The 17,989-nt window shown below is 49.2% G+C and overlaps 5 protein-coding genes across 5 annotated transcripts; 3 read left to right on the top strand and 2 right to left on the bottom strand.

Annotated features, from left to right (window-relative positions):
• Positions 1 to 161: 161 nt before the first annotated feature.
• On the top strand, positions 162 to 869 carry COCVIDRAFT_22426 (hypothetical protein; the record flags this gene model as incomplete). Its single annotated transcript, XM_014705975.1, has 4 exons — positions 162 to 170; positions 231 to 242; positions 298 to 659; positions 713 to 869. The coding sequence occupies 4 exons, from the start codon at positions 162 to 164 to the stop codon at positions 867 to 869; spliced, it is 540 nt and encodes a 179-aa protein (XP_014561461.1).
• Positions 870 to 1,548: 679 nt separating this feature from the next.
• On the bottom strand, positions 1,549 to 9,840 carry COCVIDRAFT_86407 (hypothetical protein; the record flags this gene model as incomplete). The annotated part of the gene is made up of 5 exons (XM_014706009.1): positions 1,549 to 2,397; positions 2,459 to 8,540; positions 8,616 to 9,063; positions 9,122 to 9,559; positions 9,627 to 9,840. 5 exons carry the CDS (start codon positions 9,838 to 9,840, stop codon positions 1,549 to 1,551), a joined length of 8,031 nt encoding a protein of 2,676 aa, XP_014561495.1.
• A 1,354-nt stretch (positions 9,841 to 11,194) lies between these two features.
• Positions 11,195 to 12,827, top strand: COCVIDRAFT_86609 (hypothetical protein; the record flags this gene model as incomplete). The annotated part of the gene is made up of 2 exons (XM_014706008.1): positions 11,195 to 12,150; positions 12,206 to 12,827. The coding sequence occupies 2 exons, from the start codon at positions 11,195 to 11,197 to the stop codon at positions 12,825 to 12,827; spliced, it is 1,578 nt and encodes a 525-aa protein (XP_014561494.1).
• Positions 12,828 to 13,322: 495 nt separating this feature from the next.
• On the top strand, positions 13,323 to 14,495 carry COCVIDRAFT_33454 (hypothetical protein; the record flags this gene model as incomplete). The annotated part of the gene is made up of 2 exons (XM_014706007.1): positions 13,323 to 13,672; positions 13,727 to 14,495. 2 exons carry the CDS (start codon positions 13,323 to 13,325, stop codon positions 14,493 to 14,495), a joined length of 1,119 nt encoding a protein of 372 aa, XP_014561493.1.
• A 1,164-nt stretch (positions 14,496 to 15,659) lies between these two features.
• Positions 15,660 to 17,411, bottom strand: COCVIDRAFT_86420 (glycoside hydrolase family 13 protein; the record flags this gene model as incomplete). Its single annotated transcript, XM_014706006.1, has 1 exon — positions 15,660 to 17,411. The coding sequence occupies one exon, from the start codon at positions 17,409 to 17,411 to the stop codon at positions 15,660 to 15,662; it is 1,752 nt and encodes a 583-aa protein (XP_014561492.1).
• Between the last annotated feature and the right edge of the window lie 578 nt (positions 17,412 to 17,989).

Below are 17,989 nucleotides of genomic sequence, written 5' to 3'. Positions count from 1 at the left end.
AGAGGTATATGGGGTTATTGAGGTGCGATCCCCGTGTAGTTGGCGATCGGCGGGGCGTCTGGAGCTGTTGGTGTTCGCAAGACAAAGTTCATGTTCGGAGCTCTGACATGCTGGCACGTGACCGGCCTAGTCTCGCTTAATTCGTGCCCTCCACAGGCCAAATGGATTTCGTGATCGCGAATTCCACTCCAGCGACTTCGACAGCCACCCACGCCTACTAACCTCCGCAGTCAATCACAATGGTACGCAGCAAATATAGACGATAGTTTGCATCGCGCATGCTAACAGCAATGACAGTCCGACTCCAAGGCCTCCAACCCCATGCGGGAGCTCCGCATCCAGAAGCTCGTCCTCAACATCTCCGTTGGCGAGTCTGGTGATCGTCTCACTCGTGCCGCCAAGGTGCTCGAGCAGCTGTCCGGTCAAACTCCCGTCTACTCCAAGGCCCGCTACACCGTCCGTACTTTCGGTATCCGAAGGAACGAAAAGATTGCCGTCCACGTTACCGTCCGTGGCCCCAAGGCCGAGGAGATCCTCGAGCGTGGTCTCAAGGTCAAGGAGTACGAGCTCCGCAAGCGCAACTTCTCAGAGTCCGGCAACTTCGGTTTCGGTATCAGCGAGCACATCGACTTGGGTATCAAGTACGACCCTAGCATCGGGTATGTGGAACATGGAAAATGAAGGCAAGAGAGGCAATGGCTGACTGGAGCAGTATCTACGGTATGGACTTCTACGTCTGCATGACCCGCCCCGGTGAGCGTGTCGCCAAGCGCAGGAGGTGCAAGAGCAAGATCGGCCCATCCCACCGCGTCAACCAGGCCGAGACCATCAAGTGGTACAAGAACCGATTCGAGGGAATTGTTCGATAAACGTATCGACGGAGAGGTGAAGAGGGAACGAAGTGAAGATTCTGCACGATAACCAGCATTTTCGGTCTCGGGGGTTCGGTCCAACGGAGTCCTGGAATGTATCTTACAAAAAGAGCAAGCATTGAACTTGCGGCCTATCAATGGAGCTTGGCCCTTGTCTCTTATGAGCGGGTCTACGACCACGTGTACAATGGAGGCTTCACTAGGGTGAATGTTCCGCATAACCATTGTGTGGTCATCTTTTGCTCGTTGTTTTCCGCTCGTGAAGTGTGTTGTTGTTCTCGAAGTAAATACTAACCTTCAGGCTTTTCCTAGGAACTTCACCAATTGCTTTCGCATGCGCACATGGGTCACCGTGGGCCAGTGTGTTCGATATCCGATTTGTATTGTGACACTTCTGTAAACGATCAACCCGCAATGAGTGCTTTGTCCAATTTGACGTCACAAAATTTTCTAATCATGAGCAGACATGATTCAGTATAGGCCATCCTACGTAAGCTAACCTACACCAAGTTGACTAACACCTATCTGCCCGTAATGTAACAATCACTGTAACGAAAAGGATGTTGGTATTATCATTTGGATATGAAATGCGATTGGAACTTCTATTGACTGCTACAACGTTTGAGTAGGAGTTTATACTGAAACTGACTCAAAATCCAACAATTGGTCTGTAACACTATTCGCTAGCCTTTTCATCTTGCTTGACATCCACCGCGCGACTCAACGTAGCAATCTTCCTGCACAACACCTTGATCGTCGAAGTCCCCATAACATCCAACATGGGTACATCCGCCTTGACTTCCCTTGCAAGGAACGTCCTGAACTCTATAGCCACTAGCGAATCAATACCGTTTGCGCTTATCGACTTGTCCTCATCGATATCCGCCGCTGCTACCGACAACAAACTCGCCAGCTTGCCCTTCACCGCCGTTGTAATGATATCAGCTGCCTCATCCAATGTCTTTGACTGAGCAAGCAAAGCTTCGACAGGAATCTCAGTGCTCTCAGATGACGCAGCGCCAGTCAACGTCTCACTGTTTAGATGCGCAAACAGTGGGAAACTCATGAATGACGGCGTCGGCATTCCCTTGTGCCGGTATTTATCTCTGTTAGCCAGACCAGTAACAATCTGCGCAGGAGGATTCTGGCACGGATCGATGCTGTATTCGAGAATCGCGTGTAGTTCTTCTTCGCGGATTTGCTCGAGTTCGACGCTTACGCCTTTGTTGATGGCGACGCGCGAGGAGTTCTCTGCGACGTAGCCGACGGAGAGGATGGCGCCGACGTCGATGGTGGAGGCTGCGAGACCTTGCGAGCGGCGGTATGCTGCGAGGGCGTCTTGGTAGGTGTTTCCTGCGGCGTAGTTGGCCTGGCCTCGGTTACCGAGTATGCCGGTCGCGGAGGAGAGGAGGACGAAGTGGTCGAGGTCCTTTGGGAGGTGCTTGTGGAGGTTCCAGGAGCCGAGGACTTTGGGGTTTACCGCGGACATGTATTGTTCGTAGGTCATGTTTTCGAAGATGGAGTCCTGGATATGAGAGTTAGTTGAGTTCTTTCTTACTGTAGTAGTGAGTTGGTGATAGACTTACTGATAGTTGCATAGCTCCCTGAATCACACCCTTGATTGGTGGCAGAGAAGACTCGCAGTCCTTCAAAACCCTCTCAAGATCGGCTGAATCCGTGACGTCGCATTTTTCAATGCGGACTCTACACTTTTGCTCGACCAGATTCTTTTCCATCTCGGCAACGGCTGGAGTGATCTTGCCACTACGTGATAGGAACAATAGGTTGCGAACACCCCTGTTCACCATCCACCTTGCAATACTTCGTCCCAATCCTCCCAATCCACCGCTCAGGACGTATGTTGCGTCTGGCTTGAAGTAAAATGGGGTTTGCTGCTCTGGCACGATCGGGACAATATCGTCATCGTGTGGGACGAACACCATCTTACCAGTTCCACGACCAGATTGTAGAGTCTGGAAGCCTTCAACCAGCTTCGAAAGGGGGGAGACGGTTGTTGGCTTTGCAGTCTTGACAACGCCCTCGCTCCATAGGCGTACTGTGTCGTCGGTGAGCTGCTTGACTAGCTGTGGCCGACACTTCATCATTGTAACCAAGTCTACGCAAGTCATGGAAGTGCCTCGCAGAAGAGGTCGCAGTTCGATCCTAGAATTAGCTTGAATGTCCTTCTTTCCAATTTCGATGAAGCGTCCGAAGGGGGCGAGAAGTTCCCAGGAGCACCGCAAAGCCTGAGAAAGTATGTCAGTCAAAATGATCAAGAAGTGTTTGCGGTATGCGGTGCACGTACATCGCCAGCGAGTGAATTGAGTACAACATCCACTCCATATCCGCCAGTCACTCGACGAATTCCCTTCGCAAAACTCAAGTCTCGACTCGAGAAAATGTGATCTTCCGGGATACCGTAGTTTTTCACGAGCACCTAAACTCAAGTCAATAAACAATCCCCTCCATACGGATAAATCACAACTCACATCTCTCTTCTCAGGGGTCGAACAAGTAGCAAAGATCTCTGCCCCAACACTCTTTGCATAATTAATCGCCGCCTGTCCTACGCCTCCCGCCGCAGCATGAATCAGCACCTTCTCCCCCTTCGCCAACCTCGCCACGTCTCTCAGCGCATACAGTACCGTAACATACACAGCTGGCAGTCCAGCCGCATCGCTGAAGCTCAACGAATCAGGAATCTTCGTCACGACCGACTGGTCCACCCGCCCAAACGTGTGGAAACAACCGACATGGTCCAGTCCAGTAATGTACGTGACACGATCTCCGACTGCGACGTCAGTGACTTGCGAGCCGACGCGAGAAATGACACCCGCGGCTTCGCACCCGATGCTGTAGGCCATATGTTCGCCCATTGCAATCATCAAGTCGCGGAAGTTGAGGCCCATGGCTTTGATTTCGATCTCGACGTGTGTGGGATCTAGGGGCGTGGTGTAGACGGGATCGGTGACCCATTGGAGACGATCTAGCTGCCCGGGCGATGCAGAAGATAGTTTGACTGGTCTTCCAGCGTCTTTCCAAGCTGTAGATATGGGCTGGGGGGTGCTGAATTGGGAGGCGAGGAAGTGGTTTCCGGTGGTGCTTGAGTGGAGGCGGCTGGTGAAGTAGGATCCATCTTTGAAGAGGTATTCTCCTTGCTTTTCTTCTTTGGGGATGGAGTTGGTGAATTGGAGGGTGATCAGCTTGCTTATGCATTCGATGATATTGGCGGTGTTGGGGCGGGGGGTTGCGATGGATAGGGTGACGAGGTTTGCGTCGTCGAGGTCTCGTTCCCATCGTACGGTGCGGATGAGACCGAGGGCCATGCTGTTTTCGGGGGTTTCTAACATGTCGCCTGTGACCCAGAGAAGGGCGTGGCACTCGGTTAGTACCTTTCGGACGCCTTCGTACTCTTCTGATGTCAGAGTTGAGAGAACAGGGGTGTCCAGCTCCAGGAGTGAGACGCATAGAGTCTGGCTCAAATCTTGGTCTTTCAGCTCGCGGATTGAGGCAATAGAGATACTTCCACTCTGAAGTGTCTTCTCTAACTCCTGCTGCAACCCTAAGATAAAAGCCTTGTCCAATGATTCAGGAACAATGACAACCACCTTGTCCTTTTGCGCTTCCAATGCCGCATTCTGCTCAACAGCACGCGACACAAGAATGCTCTGTGTATGCGACACATCAATCTGAGCGTCCTTCAACTCTAGCTCAACGCCATCAAAGCCAGCTCCACTCAAAATCGTCGCCCACTGGTCCTTTGATGCAAACGGACTCCACTTCCTCGTCTCCTCTTTCGAAAGCCACCATCCACTCAACTGCCCAAAAGCCAGCGCTGACCAGAAGTAGTCCTGCCTCATACCCTCCTGAATCAGAATCCTTCCACCGGGCTTAAGCAGCTTCCTCAAGTTCGACAGCGTAGAATGCAAATCCTCAGTCGCATGAATAACATTCTGCGCAACAACAACGTCATAAGTTCCGGCCTGGAAGCCCTGACTTTCAACATCCTTCTCCGCATGCAGGACTTTGTACTCAAAAATCGACTGCCATGCTTTGAACTTTTCGCGCGCCTTGTCGAAAAATGCAGATGAGATATCTGTATATGTGTACTGCAGCACGCTAGATTGCAGCAGCCGGCCGTCTTCAGACACCGGTGCGAGGTTCCGGATCACGGCTTCGGTGGACGATCCAGTTCCAGCGCCGACTTCAAGAACGCGCAGATTAGTACGGTTTTCACCGAGGATGTGTAGGTATTTGGATAGGAGCTCGGGGAGGTCGCCGAGGCGCACGAGGTCAGCGTAGACTTGGTCGAGGATGTCGTCTTGGCCGAACATCAGCTGGAGAGGGTCGGTTTCCCCGCGCAAGACAGAAACGATATTTGAGCCCATGCGATAGGCCAGACGGCCTTCGGCTTTGTAGGCTTGGATCTGAGTGTAGATGTTGGTTTTGGCGGCGTCGTTGTGACGAATGGCTTCGAAGTCGGAGCGTGGGACTGATGAGATTTTGTCTTCTTTGGTCCAGTGTTCCAGTTGCTCTAACCAGTTGAAGTAGTTTTGGAGATGGCCTTGGAGGGTCTTGGGGGCTTTGCGGTACTCGTCCAGCGCGTCATGGACAAGGCAGAGGGTGGCTAGTTGCAACCGATGTACCCATTCGGCTGTCAGGCTGTCCGATCCTACGGGACGTTCCTCTGGAATCAAGTCTGCTTGAGAGATGGTCTCGAGGTAAACGGGCCACTTGACTTCGTGGCACAACTCTCTGCTGGTTGCTGCTCGCTGGTCGGCAGAGTCAAGCGGTGTAGCACGAATACCAGTGACTGAGATTCTGGCATTTCCGGTTTCCTCATCCCATACAAGTACATCGTTATCATACTTCTCGAAAGCAACTCGCTCAGTTCGACCATGTACTTTGTACTTGTGACCAGGCAGCGGGCTCAGCTCTGCTGATAGCCAGACATCTTTGATGAACGTTGGAACTGCTGGGTTTTCGAGGCTTGTTGCACCGAAGAGATCCATGATAGCGGCAAGAGCAAAATGTATCATGCTGTCGAACGTAGCAGGATGAATCAGATGTGGCGAGGCGTGCTGCTTGGGCATAGATGCCGCAATATCTGGCACTGTCACTCGCCCGATGACTGCTCCGCCTTGATCGCCAGTACCCCTGGCATCTGAGCCGTTACGGAACAATGGACCAAATTGAAGTCCTACTGTGGCCATATTCTCATACGCACGGAACATGTCAAACGTTACCTGACATCTGTGCTCAGCATCTTGTAATTCTCGGCGTCTTCTGGCTGACTCCTCTCGAGCTTCTAGCCCATCGTCAACAGGACCCGTGATCGTAGCATATTCAACAGCAATGTATCCTGTGCAGTGCTCGATCCAGTCGTCACCAGCAGGATTGTAAGATGAGATCTGAAATCGGCGCCATGTGTTCGAGACCGTTATGCTAGATTCGTCTACTCGGTTCATCGAAAGCATAACTTCCAGTCCGTCTTTACTATCCGGAACGATCATTGCGCGTTTGATTGAAATGTCTCTTAGGCGGAAGGAAGTGATTTCGAGGCCTTCATCGGCAATTTGCTGGATCGCTTCAATGGCCATGATGAGGTAACCCACACCTGGATAGACGTGGGAGTTTGTGACAATGTGATCGCGCAGCCAAGGCTGTTCGTTCAGTCGAAGGACGTTCCTCCATTGAGGGCGCTCCTTGTTCCAATCTGGTACTGGTGCGCCGAAGAGGTCGTGGCGAGGCGCTTTGCGAAGCCGGTAGTTGCGGCTCAGACGGCTCTCGTACCAGAGGAGTTGAGAGTGGTTGAACGTGTAGCCGGGTATGTCAGTCAGTAGAGAATTTGGCTCAGACTGGGTGCTTTCGTTAACTTTTTGGAGGCTAAGTGGATATCCGCGAGACCAGATATGTCCCAGTGCAGTCAAAAGCGTCTCAGGCCCAGGTTTGGATCGATTCAAAACGGGGAATGATGTTATACTGGATCCACTGGGTTGAGTAGCGAGGATGTCCTTGATGGCGCTTTGGAGAGCGCCATGTGGACCAAGTTCCAAAACGACATCTGCGAAATGGTTACCTCCCTGAGCATCAACTCGGAGGGAAACCTGGCCTTTTTGTGCGGATCGGAAACATGTTGCTGTTAAACCATCTAAAAATCGAACTGGAGAAACCAAGTTTTTGACCCAGTATTCAGCATCTAGGACTTCTTCAGTAACGAAAGCTCCAGTCACCGTTGAAACCATCTCCACCGTGTTCGGTGAGATGGATTTTTCCGGTGATATACCGTCCAAAAGTGCAGCATATTCTTTCGCAACATGATCCATGTGCGGCGAGTGGTACGCTTTTTGGATAGCCAACTTTCTCACAAAAATTTCCTTCTCTTGTAGCAAGTCATGCAGTTCCGATACCAGATGTTCATCTCCCGAGATGGTGCAGTTTCTCGGACTGTTGCTGCAGGCCACCACCAGGACCCCTTTCTTAACCAAAGCGTCCACATATGGCCGGGCATCATGTTCGGACAACCCAACAGCCAGCATGGTGCCCTTTTGTTCGCTTTGCTTCGCAGATACTACTCCTCGGTAGTATGCCACGCGCCATGTAGACTCACGATTCAGTTTCCCGGAAACGTAGGCTGCAGCTATCTCTCCGGAGCTGTGTCCAACAGCTCTTGATGGCTTCACGTCCCATGATCTTAGCAGATCTACTAATGCCACCTGAACTGCTGTGCATGCGGGCTGCGATAACCAAGGCTCATTAACATTGCTTTGTTCTTTAGGGTGGGACAGTTCATCGAGGAGAGACCAGGTTGCGCCTAAAGATGTAAAGAATTGACTTGCTTGCGTTATGCTCTCACGGAATACAGGATACATGAAGAGTTCTTGGCTCATCTCTGCATACTGAGCTCCTTGGCCTGTAAAAACGTAGGCGATAGATATGGGCCCGCGGGCTCGGATAGCTTTTGTGTGAACGTTTGGAAGGGCCTCAACCATGTCAGAGGGGTCTCCAGCGAGGAGAAAACTGCGCCAGCTGAACTGAGAACGCCGATTCAAAGTGTGAGAATAGTCGGCTAAGAAGGATGGAGGATATGTAGAACGGGACTTGAAGAAATCAAGCTGTGTTTCTGCATTCCGTGACACACCTGCTTCATCAAAAGCGGAGAGCCCGATAAGTTGAGGAGGTTTTGGTATGTGTTCAGCCGACACCCAACTTCTCAGACTATTGCCTTTGTCAACACCGTTTCCAGTGTGAGCATGACTGTTGGTTTTTGATGGTGTGTGGGTCCCATTCTGCTTTGGAGCACTCTCGTCTCCATTCAAATGTGGGGTCTCGCTGAGCTGTTCAGAAGGGGCTATAAGACCTTCCGCAGCCTGGCTGAGAGAAACGATCTCTTCCATGGAAGGAGCCATAATGGCTGTGCGGTGATTGCCAGTCAGCTCATGATCTCTCAGGTAGTGGTACGCATCATCCAGGATAGCATGTGCATTCGTTCCTCCTACGCCGAAAGAGTTAATTGACACTCGGCGAAGACCTGATGTAGGCCATGGAACAGCCTTATCGACAATAGAAAGATTCCATTTCTCGAAGGGAATCTTGGGGTTTGCCTTTTCGAAATTGGCTTGTGGTGGAATGACACCATTCTCTAGTGCCAGCACACTTTTGATAATTCTATACATGAAATGGTTAGTTGCGTTCTTTCTGGTAATTGAGATTTCATGAGAGGCCCGTTGGTGGATAACATACCCTGCAACACCAGCAGCACCTTCCAAGTGGCCTACACTCGCTTTCACCGAGCCTAGATAAAGCGGTTTATCTTTTCGTCTCGATTTGAATGCTTGTGCAATTCCGCGGGCCTCAATTGCGTCTCCCTGTTTTGTGCCAGTACCGTGTGCTTCTACTAATGTGGTGTCGTCAAAGTTTAGTCCGGCAGATGCGTACGTGGTTCTTATCAATCTTTCTTGTGCATCGCTACTTGGAAGAGTTAGGCCTGGAGTACGGCCGTCTTGGTTGATACCTGTGCCACGAACTACTGCACGGATAGTATCACCATTGCGAATGGCATCGCTGAGACGCTTTACAATGACTGTGCCTGCTCCTTCTCCACGAGCAAAGCCATTGGCGCGGTGATCGAAACTGAAACATCGACCATCGGGGCTGAGGAAGCCTTGATGCGACATGCCATTAACGTCGCCTTAAGAAGACATGATGGTCAGCGATTGTAAAGCAAATTCATCGCAGCTTTGACTAACCAGGGTAATTGAGAATTGTTACTCCAGTAATGATGGACATATCGCTCTCCCCCGTTCGTAGACTCTGGCTACCAAGATGTAAAGCAGCCATGGAGCTAGAGCACGCTGTATCGATAGTCACACTTGGCCCTTTTAGGTCGAAAAACCACGAGACACGATTACTGTGCATTGAGTTGGTAAGGCCAGTAACGCGATGTCTCAGTGTTGTCTCTGGATCGCTGTTTAGGATGGCTAGGTGGTCGTGGTTGAAGCCAGAGACGTAAACTGAAGTATTGGATCCCGCGACTTGCTCCAATGTCAAACCACTGTTTTCAAGAGCAAGGTACACATTTTCCAGTACCACACGTTGTTGAGGATCCAGTGACATGGCTTCGCCTTTTGTGATTCCAAAAAAAGAAGAGTCAAAGTATGCAGGATCTTCGGCAAGAAAGTGACCGCCTGGGAAGTGCAAGATACTTTTGTCAGCTACTGATGTTCATCAATCTATGGATTATGCGTATCGTACCTGCGACAGCATGTGTGCCGCCATGTTCAGGATCGGGATGGTAATGTCCTGGGCCCATTCGGTCTTCAGGAATTGGTGTATGGGCACATCGCTTCGCCAGTAAAAACTGCCATAGCTTTTCTGTGTTATAGGCTTCTTGCGGGAAGCGGGTTGCAAGGCCAACAATGACTAAAGGCTCTGCTGCTGAAGCAGTCTCAACAAATGACACTGGCATTTTCGGATTTGTTATTTTGACATGAAGAAAAACTAGACTTGATGCATTGGCATGTTCCTTATAAGATGAGCTTGCACGCTAAAATTTCCAAAATAGTTCGTTCTCCTAACTTTGATGCAGGCTTGATTTTCATAGCATCCGCTGTTACCACCGATTATCATATTACCCGATCTAATACAGTCCAATCGAAGATCACCTCAGAATATCTATATCCTTGAAGCATACAAAATGACTCGATGTAAGCTCTTCAATACAGCCGAGACAAGTAGGGGACTGGGTCCGGTGATGGCAGTGGTCCAGAATGTGTCTTATTTCGTACACTATCCTCCGTTTTGCTGGTATGACAGCGCTAGGTAGGTAAAATGGAGCCTTAGCAGCCGAATTAATTGGCCAGAGGGGCATATCAAAATTTAGTCAAGAGTACGCAGAGTATAGCGCATTTCAGCACAGCATCACTACCATGCTCAACGGCAAAAAGCGTGACTGGGTTTCGGATGGGATACCCGGAAGAAAAAAAATGGGGTTATTGGATTCGATAGTTCTCTGTTTGGCGGAATACATGTGAACTACAGAAGCGATATCGGTGGTTCTCTGTGTTTGCCTTCGTGAACGATTTCTAAGATCACCAGGTTTTTGATCCTACAAGTTTTATTCGGAACAGCTCAAAAGAGATGTAACGGGCCCCTGCGTGCATAGGCGCTACTGCAAAACTTACCCCAGGTCGCTGCACTCCACCTCAACTTCGGCCATATATAGCGGTCCGATTTCAAAAAAAAACGAATTCCCGCATGATCACGCCACAGCTGATCAGCTCTGTTCCAGGTATCCATTGGCACATTCTACACACATGCCTAATTGATAACGCTAGATAATTTATCCTCCGCATCCTGTCCAAGGGCCTGCTCGGTTCAGCGTGGTTTACTATTAGCTCGACCTCTAAATCCGTAGCTAGATTTCGATACCGCCCTTTCACTACGTGACTTTACTAGACTTAGACTATTACGTGGCTATATAATAGGGCCCTAACTAAACAGCCCGTCCGTTTTTTATCCTATTCCAGATAGACCTAGCCGCGACGCTAGCTAGCACTCCCCTGTTGAAGCTCTAAACTCAAAATGGGATCAAAATGGAAACCGAAAATCAAAAACCAAAAAGCACCAATTCTTCCATATGGTGGGGAAGAAACGGGCCGGCCATTGTATTTCTTGTGGGGCCTGCATCTCAGAGGTGAAAGCATGAACTGAGAGTAAGGGAACGAAAATGAGTCGCTAGAGGAATTTTTGGGGAGCAGTAAAATCAGTCTATAGAGCATCTTCCTAACTTTTTACATAGTCCACGCGAATATATTGGCACCATGGTCCTCGAAATTCAGTGGCAATATCCGAAGGATTTGCTTGGGTTGCTTTCTCTCATCATAGGGCTGGTTGTGGCAACGATCCTTTTCACCTACTCCATCTCCTACATCTACAGCTTCCAAGGATCTAGGCACGAAGTATCTGAGCCGCCTTTACTGCCTTATTGGATTCCATACTTCCAACATCTGCCCGCATTCCTTCTAGACCCGGCAAGTCTCTACGAACGTGGTAGAGAATACTTCTCAGGGAAACCCTTCACTCTTCTCCTCGGCGGGACAAAGTTTTATGTCGTTTACTCTCCCGAGTCTGTCAGCCATGTCTTCAGTCGCTCTCGACTATTCACTTTCGAGCCAGTCATGGCAAGCATGATGGAAAATGCTGTTGACCTTCCACCTTCAGACCGACCCAAATTCGTTTCATCGTCAGCGGAAGGAAAAGATGGGAAATTTCTGACCGAAAACCACAACATTTGGACCCGCAATCTTTCAGGGAAACGCCTCCATGACATTATGCAAATCTACATGTCAGTTCTCCCTACTGTTTTGGAGTCGAATATCGATCTTTCGAGCGATAAGTGGCAGAAAAAGAGCTTGTACCCATTTCTTAGGAAAATCATCTTCGAGACCAGTGTGCAGACGTTCTTTGGTCCTCGTTTGATAAAATTCTGGCCGACTATGTGGGATGACTGGAGAAGATTCGATGATGCTACATACATTGGTGTGCGATCGAATTTGGTGTTCAAATTACAGCCCAAGACCCATAGAGCACGTGAGAGGATGTTCCAAGCATTTGAGCGCTGGCTAGATACCGCTGGAGATGATGAGTGGCAAGACACAGATAACGTGTGGTGTGAGAAATGGGGTCTCCGTATGAATTGGGAGAGGGATGTACTAGGCAGGCAATGTGGCTTTACGAAAAGAGGAAGAGCATGCTTGCAAGCGAGCTTTCTTTTTGTGTCAGTATATGGGAGTCATCTACAAGTTAGGAAGGGGGCTAATTGCTTGGAACAGGATCGTAACCAACGCTGCTCCAATGGCCACTTGGTTTGCATACTGTGCTGCATGCAACCCGTCTCGTCTGGCCGAGTACCGTGACGCCGCCACACCTCTTATGCTTTCTCCCTCAACCCTTTCAGGTTCAGCTTCGACGCCTCACTTTGATCTCCCAGCTCTCATCAAGAATCCATTTGTTCAGTCCCTCTGGTTGGAAGCATTGCGTCTAGGAACTATATCTGCAGCCGCGCGGGTTATAACCCGGGAAACCACTTTAGAAGGTTATCTTCTTCGAGCAGGTTCCGTAATCTTGATGCCAGTGCATTTGATGCACTCTGGTCTGGAATTCCCAGATGCAAAGAATTTCCAACCAGATCGTTGGCGAGATGTAGATGAAGAGACATTAAAACGGCAGAATATGGTGATGCGCCCCTTCGGAGGGGGCACAAGTTTGTGTTCGGGAAGATATGTGGCGGAAATGGAGATTGTTGGCGTTGTCAGCGTGCTATTGGAGATGCTCGATGTGAAATTCGAAGGTGCTCTTTCAGAGAATCAGTGGGAGTTCAATCCTAGAAGCATCGGCGTCATGGCGCCAAAGAAGGACGTTCCAGTCTGGATAAGGCGAAGAGGGAAGATGTAGACATTCCCATTCCCGAACCTATCAACTTCATAACTTTGATCAATATCATAGTAGATTGATTAGATTGCCGTTTTCTCTTTGCATGAAATTGAGAATAGAAGGAATTTCTCGACCAGTTTTGTGCTGTAGGGTTTTGGAAAATAAGTTTGCAATATTGATGTTCAGAATCGTTATCGAAGTTTAAAAAGTGGAGTCTACGTCCTTACCCGTATGACGCGCCTTGTCCGCGAGCCTAGCTGGACCGCTGACCGGGTACAATATGTAGTGCCGGAAACAGCTGGATAACAACTGCAGGGTCAACGGATTGCCCGGCCTCACCCATGCTTCTTTCTGTAGAACGAATTTGGCGATCTACCCACGTGATGTGCATGTAGGTATTTATTTCGAGTTGCCGCGGTGAACCTCTCGCATAAAACGTTTCGCGAACCCCAGAAAAATATTACATGGTTATTTGTGTGATATTCCCTCAATCACCATTTGTCGCTTGACTCAACTATGCAATTGATTGCGGCAATATTTTGCATACTTCTCGCCGTCATCGGCTTCAAATCCTTACACCTCTTCGCGACGTCTAATGGATTGTTAGGACACTTGGAACGCATAATCACCAATAAATCTACCCCGGCGGGAAGACCGCTACGTAATCTGACCACTGGCGGTCGTTTCCCACGAATCGATCTTCAGCTCAATGCGGTTGCTACGTTCCTTCTGCTCTCCTGTGAGGATTACTCAGAGCCAGATGTGAATCTTGTAGGCTTCTGGTTTGATCTATCATGGGGTCCTTCGTGGATATTGATTGTATTGGAGAGTTTCAGGGAGTACAGTCAAAGCCGACTGATGTCCTGGTAAGGAGGAAGAGTGCGCATCCGGTCCTTGATTCGCTATGCTAATCATTACAGGATCGCAATCCCGGGGCTCTTCATCTTCAACCAGTCACATGCTGTGTTTACCTCCCTTTATCTGGCAATCAGATTACTCGTTGCAGTTCCGGCGACTACAGAAGAAAGTCTGATGATTGATGCCATCCACGTCCATGCGATTCCCTGGAGCTTCCTATTGGGTTATATCCTGCCAATATCTCTCATGGCGCTGCCCGGAGTATCCATATACAATTTCAATACACAACACATGCTCGCATCATTTTATCAGCAGTGGCATCTTTACATTAGTATGGTGCATATTCTACTGGTGACATTATGGACCCATACCGAAACGATAGGCAGATTGGAGGACGGAGATTTGAAGACCTCATTGTCCACAGTCAAGCCAGTTTACGCTTTAGCCTTCGCCATGTCTGTTATCTCAGTTTGGATTCCGATCCTTGTATCTTTCGCCATCCGTACGTTACAGCGGATCCGTAAAGCACGTCCGTTTAACCACAAGAATCTCCAGCTTTCTAGTATATTCATCCCACCTTCGCCATGGAGCAATGCGAAATGCAAAAATGCATTCGAGGGAGGAAAATGGCTTCTGCAATGGGACGGTATAGTTGGAGGGCTTAGTACCGCAGTTTGGGCAGTCGCCTTGTACGCTGAAGCTCGTAGTGCGGTCGAGCCACAGGAGGGTTTAGGTTCATTTTGCACGAGGCTCATGTGGTATATGGTCTTAGGTGGACCGATTGGTGTTGCAACGGGGGCTTTATGGGAAAGAGACATGCTCTTGCTGTAGCGGATCTAAATTTGTGATGGTTTAAAATATCGAGCAAATAGTTTCCATATAGCTAACATCGCTCAAACCCCGATCTATCTTGCTCTCTATCAATTTTGATGATGTCGTTGTGACCTTTCGGCATTACACCTTACACCATTTTTAGCGTCCATCTTCGCGGTGGATGGGGACAAGCCAAGCAGAGCATGCTTGAAAGCGGTGTAGGCGGCTCCACAAGCAGCCGCTCGCATCGAGACTGTTGAGCAGATTTTGACAACACAGACATCCTATAGCTAGAACAAAAAGGGCAGTATGCAAGCGTGCACGAGATACATCGGCCCACCCACATTGACGTAAAGGATTGATACCAACCAGCGATCGTTGTGGTCGCTACTAGGACTAGAAAATTCGAAATGCCATTTATGATGAATCAAAGAGAAGCTCCTATTAGCTTCCGATGAATCTCGAGAAAACGATGCTAAAGGCCGTAAAACAACAGCGACCTTCGACTTACGTGGCCAGATGGATCTTTTTCAAAACGACTACCTGCGTAGCGACATACTCAATTTTCTTGGCGGAGTTGCATTTTGACGCAGCGGTCTGCTTGGGGATAGGATGCTCGACACCTGCCGCTGAAAAGAGAGCGTATTATGGGGACAAGAAAACAACCGGGTGAAGAATGTACTCGGGAGCTTTTGCAAGTCTAATGCAGTGCACTGACTTGAAGACGCTAGATTCTGTGAGTAATTCACTTGTGGAGGAAACGTCTTTTACCGGCTCCACTACTAATCGGACCGAACACCTATACGAATACCTCGGAGCCATTCCCCGAATGTCACACATGAGATCCTGGTAAGCACGCGAGCTAGTTTTTGTGACGTACATAATACATAAGACTAGGCTTTCGAGCCTTGTTGGTAATAAGCTATGTAGATCCTTGCAACCATGCTTGGAGTCGGATGATTGACCCGATATAGTTTTCATCCTAGGTTTCGGATAGTAGTCAACTCGGAAGCGTATCATCGCACGTGGCATGTTCATGCAATTCATTAATATATATTGACGTTCTATTCCTGATTTCCGGAACATGTCCGGGCGGACAAAGCGCTCGAGAGGCTAGAGTGATCGCGTATTCTCTAAGCTGCACTTTGCATGATCAGTTGATTGAACAAGACAACCCTAACGCTACAACTTCGGTGCCAGTCGATACAAGCGACCCTCCCATGGCTGCAACGTGACTTCATTCAAGCCAGCTTCCGTCAATGTCGCAGTTGTCGTGCAAACGAGATGCATGAGATCTTTCCCGATTGGCACCGGAATCAGAGATTCCTCGCTCGAGAAGTTCAATACCACTAGCATCTCGGACTTTCCATCAGTGCTTACTTTCGTATACGAGAACACACTGGGGTTGTCCCTGTCAACAAGACAAAAAAGCCCGCAAGCTAACACATCATACATCTCTTTCCTCATCTTCATCATCTTTACCCAGAAAGAACGTATGCTATTTGGGTTTCCGAGCTGCTCTTCGACGTTTATGTGAGTGTAGTTGTCGATGACCCTAATCCAGGGCTTCACGTCACTGAAACCAGCATGCTCTTTGTCTGACCACTGGACTGGTGTTCTTCCGTTATCTCGCCCCCAGGTAGTAAGCGCATCAATTGACTTCTCTACCGCTTCAGCGTCTTTAGTTGGATCAATATCTTCGATGTGTTCGAGGTCGGCGTTGTCTTTGAAGTCATCTCGCCCCCAATGTGATGGGACGTTGGTCATTCCGATCTCCTGACCCTGGTAGATGAAAAAGGTTCCGGAAAGGGTTGCAGCCATCAGAGCAAGCATCCTTGCGGCAGCTTCGCGATACACCCCCTCACCTGGCCCAAAACGGGATACACTGCGAGCGAAATCATGGTTCTCGAGGAACGCAGTAGGCCAGCCTCCATCATCGAGAAGGCTCTGCGTCTTCAGGACGGCATCCTTGAATAGTGGTAGCTCTGGCTTTTTGAGCTCGTACAGCCCATCTGTCCATTCATTCCCGACGATGAAAATGTCTGTATCGAGAGCCATCTCCAGTTCTTTTGATTCGGGAGATATGTATCGTAGGAAAGTCTCTCGGTCCGTTGAGGGGAGTTCCCCAATCAACACGATGTTCTCTCCAAAGTCCTGTACGATTCTTTCTTTCAACTCCTTTAACCAGACATGAACCTCTTCACCATTCAAACAACGCGATCCGTCAAGCGGTTGCAGCGCTTCTCCAGGATAAACTTCTTTTGCATCAGGAAAGGTTGGATCTTTCCAGTATAACCCAACCAAATCCATCCGGAACCCATCAACACCTCTCTCCAACCAAAATTTCACCGCGCTATCATATACTGCCCGTCTCAAGTCGTCGCAAAACCAATTCAAGTTTGGTTGATAAGTGGTTCCAAAGCAGAAATAGTATTGACCCCGTGCTTCAACGTACTTCCATGTACTCTTTCCATACCGTGACCCGGTGCGCCAATTATTTGGCGGTTGTCGATTGCCTTCGCTATCATATTTTGGATCCCTCCAGATGTAAAAATCACTGTATGGCCCTGACCGAGATTTGCAACTTTCCAGGAACCAGTGATGTTTGTCGGATGAATGATTTGTGACCATATCCATGACGATCTTGATGTTACGTTTCTTGGCCTCTTTGATGAGGTTTTCCATGTCGGCAACGGTGCCATATTGCGGGTGAATGGATTCGTAATCGGAGACATCATATCCCATGTCTCTGTTAGGCGAATCATAGACAGGAGAAAACCAGATGAGATCGATTTCCAGCGATCGCAGATAGTCGAGCTTGCTGAGAACTCCATTGAGGTCGCCTATGCCGTCACTATTCGAATCTTTGAAAGACGCCGGCCATATTTGGTAACCGATGGCAGTTTGCCACCAAGGCCGTGAGTCTGGTGGCATCGTGAATGTGGAGTTTTTGGAATAGAGCCGGGCGTTCTGTTATAGCACGTGCGACCAAATTTGTGAAGTTTACAACATATGAGAGCATACGTATTCTATGTAATATTTTGCAAGATCCCTGAGAAAGGCTACCTGGTAGTCGGACCGCTGCCTATTGAACGACCGGGAAAACGATTACGGAATGTTTCCCGTCCGTATTAGCAACACCTGATCCCTTGCAGAGCATCCGGCTGTATTTGCCTGCTGGTAAGCTCCCGCAAGCGTCCGCCAGAAGCCGAAAATCTGGAATCGAACAACCCCAGCAAAACCTTTTCTGCGAATATGACGGGTTTTTGATATTTCTTGCACAGAGTTGATTACTGATGCTAGAGGAACCATATTCTACGTATGCTACGTCTATGAGTTTCACTCCCGTTGACGCCGAGAGGGGATTGCATCGGCACTACACTGCAGCATTTCCAAGCTTTCATGGCATTCATGCTTCGCTGCTGCCGATTTCTCAGTCCAAGCTTGTGAGGGTCTACCTAGTTCCACACCGTTGGTCAGGTGTCATTTCGCCCGGTCGGCAGAACCACATA

The sequence above is a fragment of the Bipolaris victoriae genome, assembly GCF_000527765.1.
Source record: "Bipolaris victoriae FI3 unplaced genomic scaffold scaffold_5, whole genome shotgun sequence".
Lineage (NCBI taxonomy): Eukaryota > Fungi > Ascomycota > Dothideomycetes > Pleosporales > Pleosporaceae > Bipolaris > Bipolaris victoriae.
Note: the sequence above shows the minus strand (reverse complement) of the source record. Positions and strands in the feature narration are given on the sequence as shown.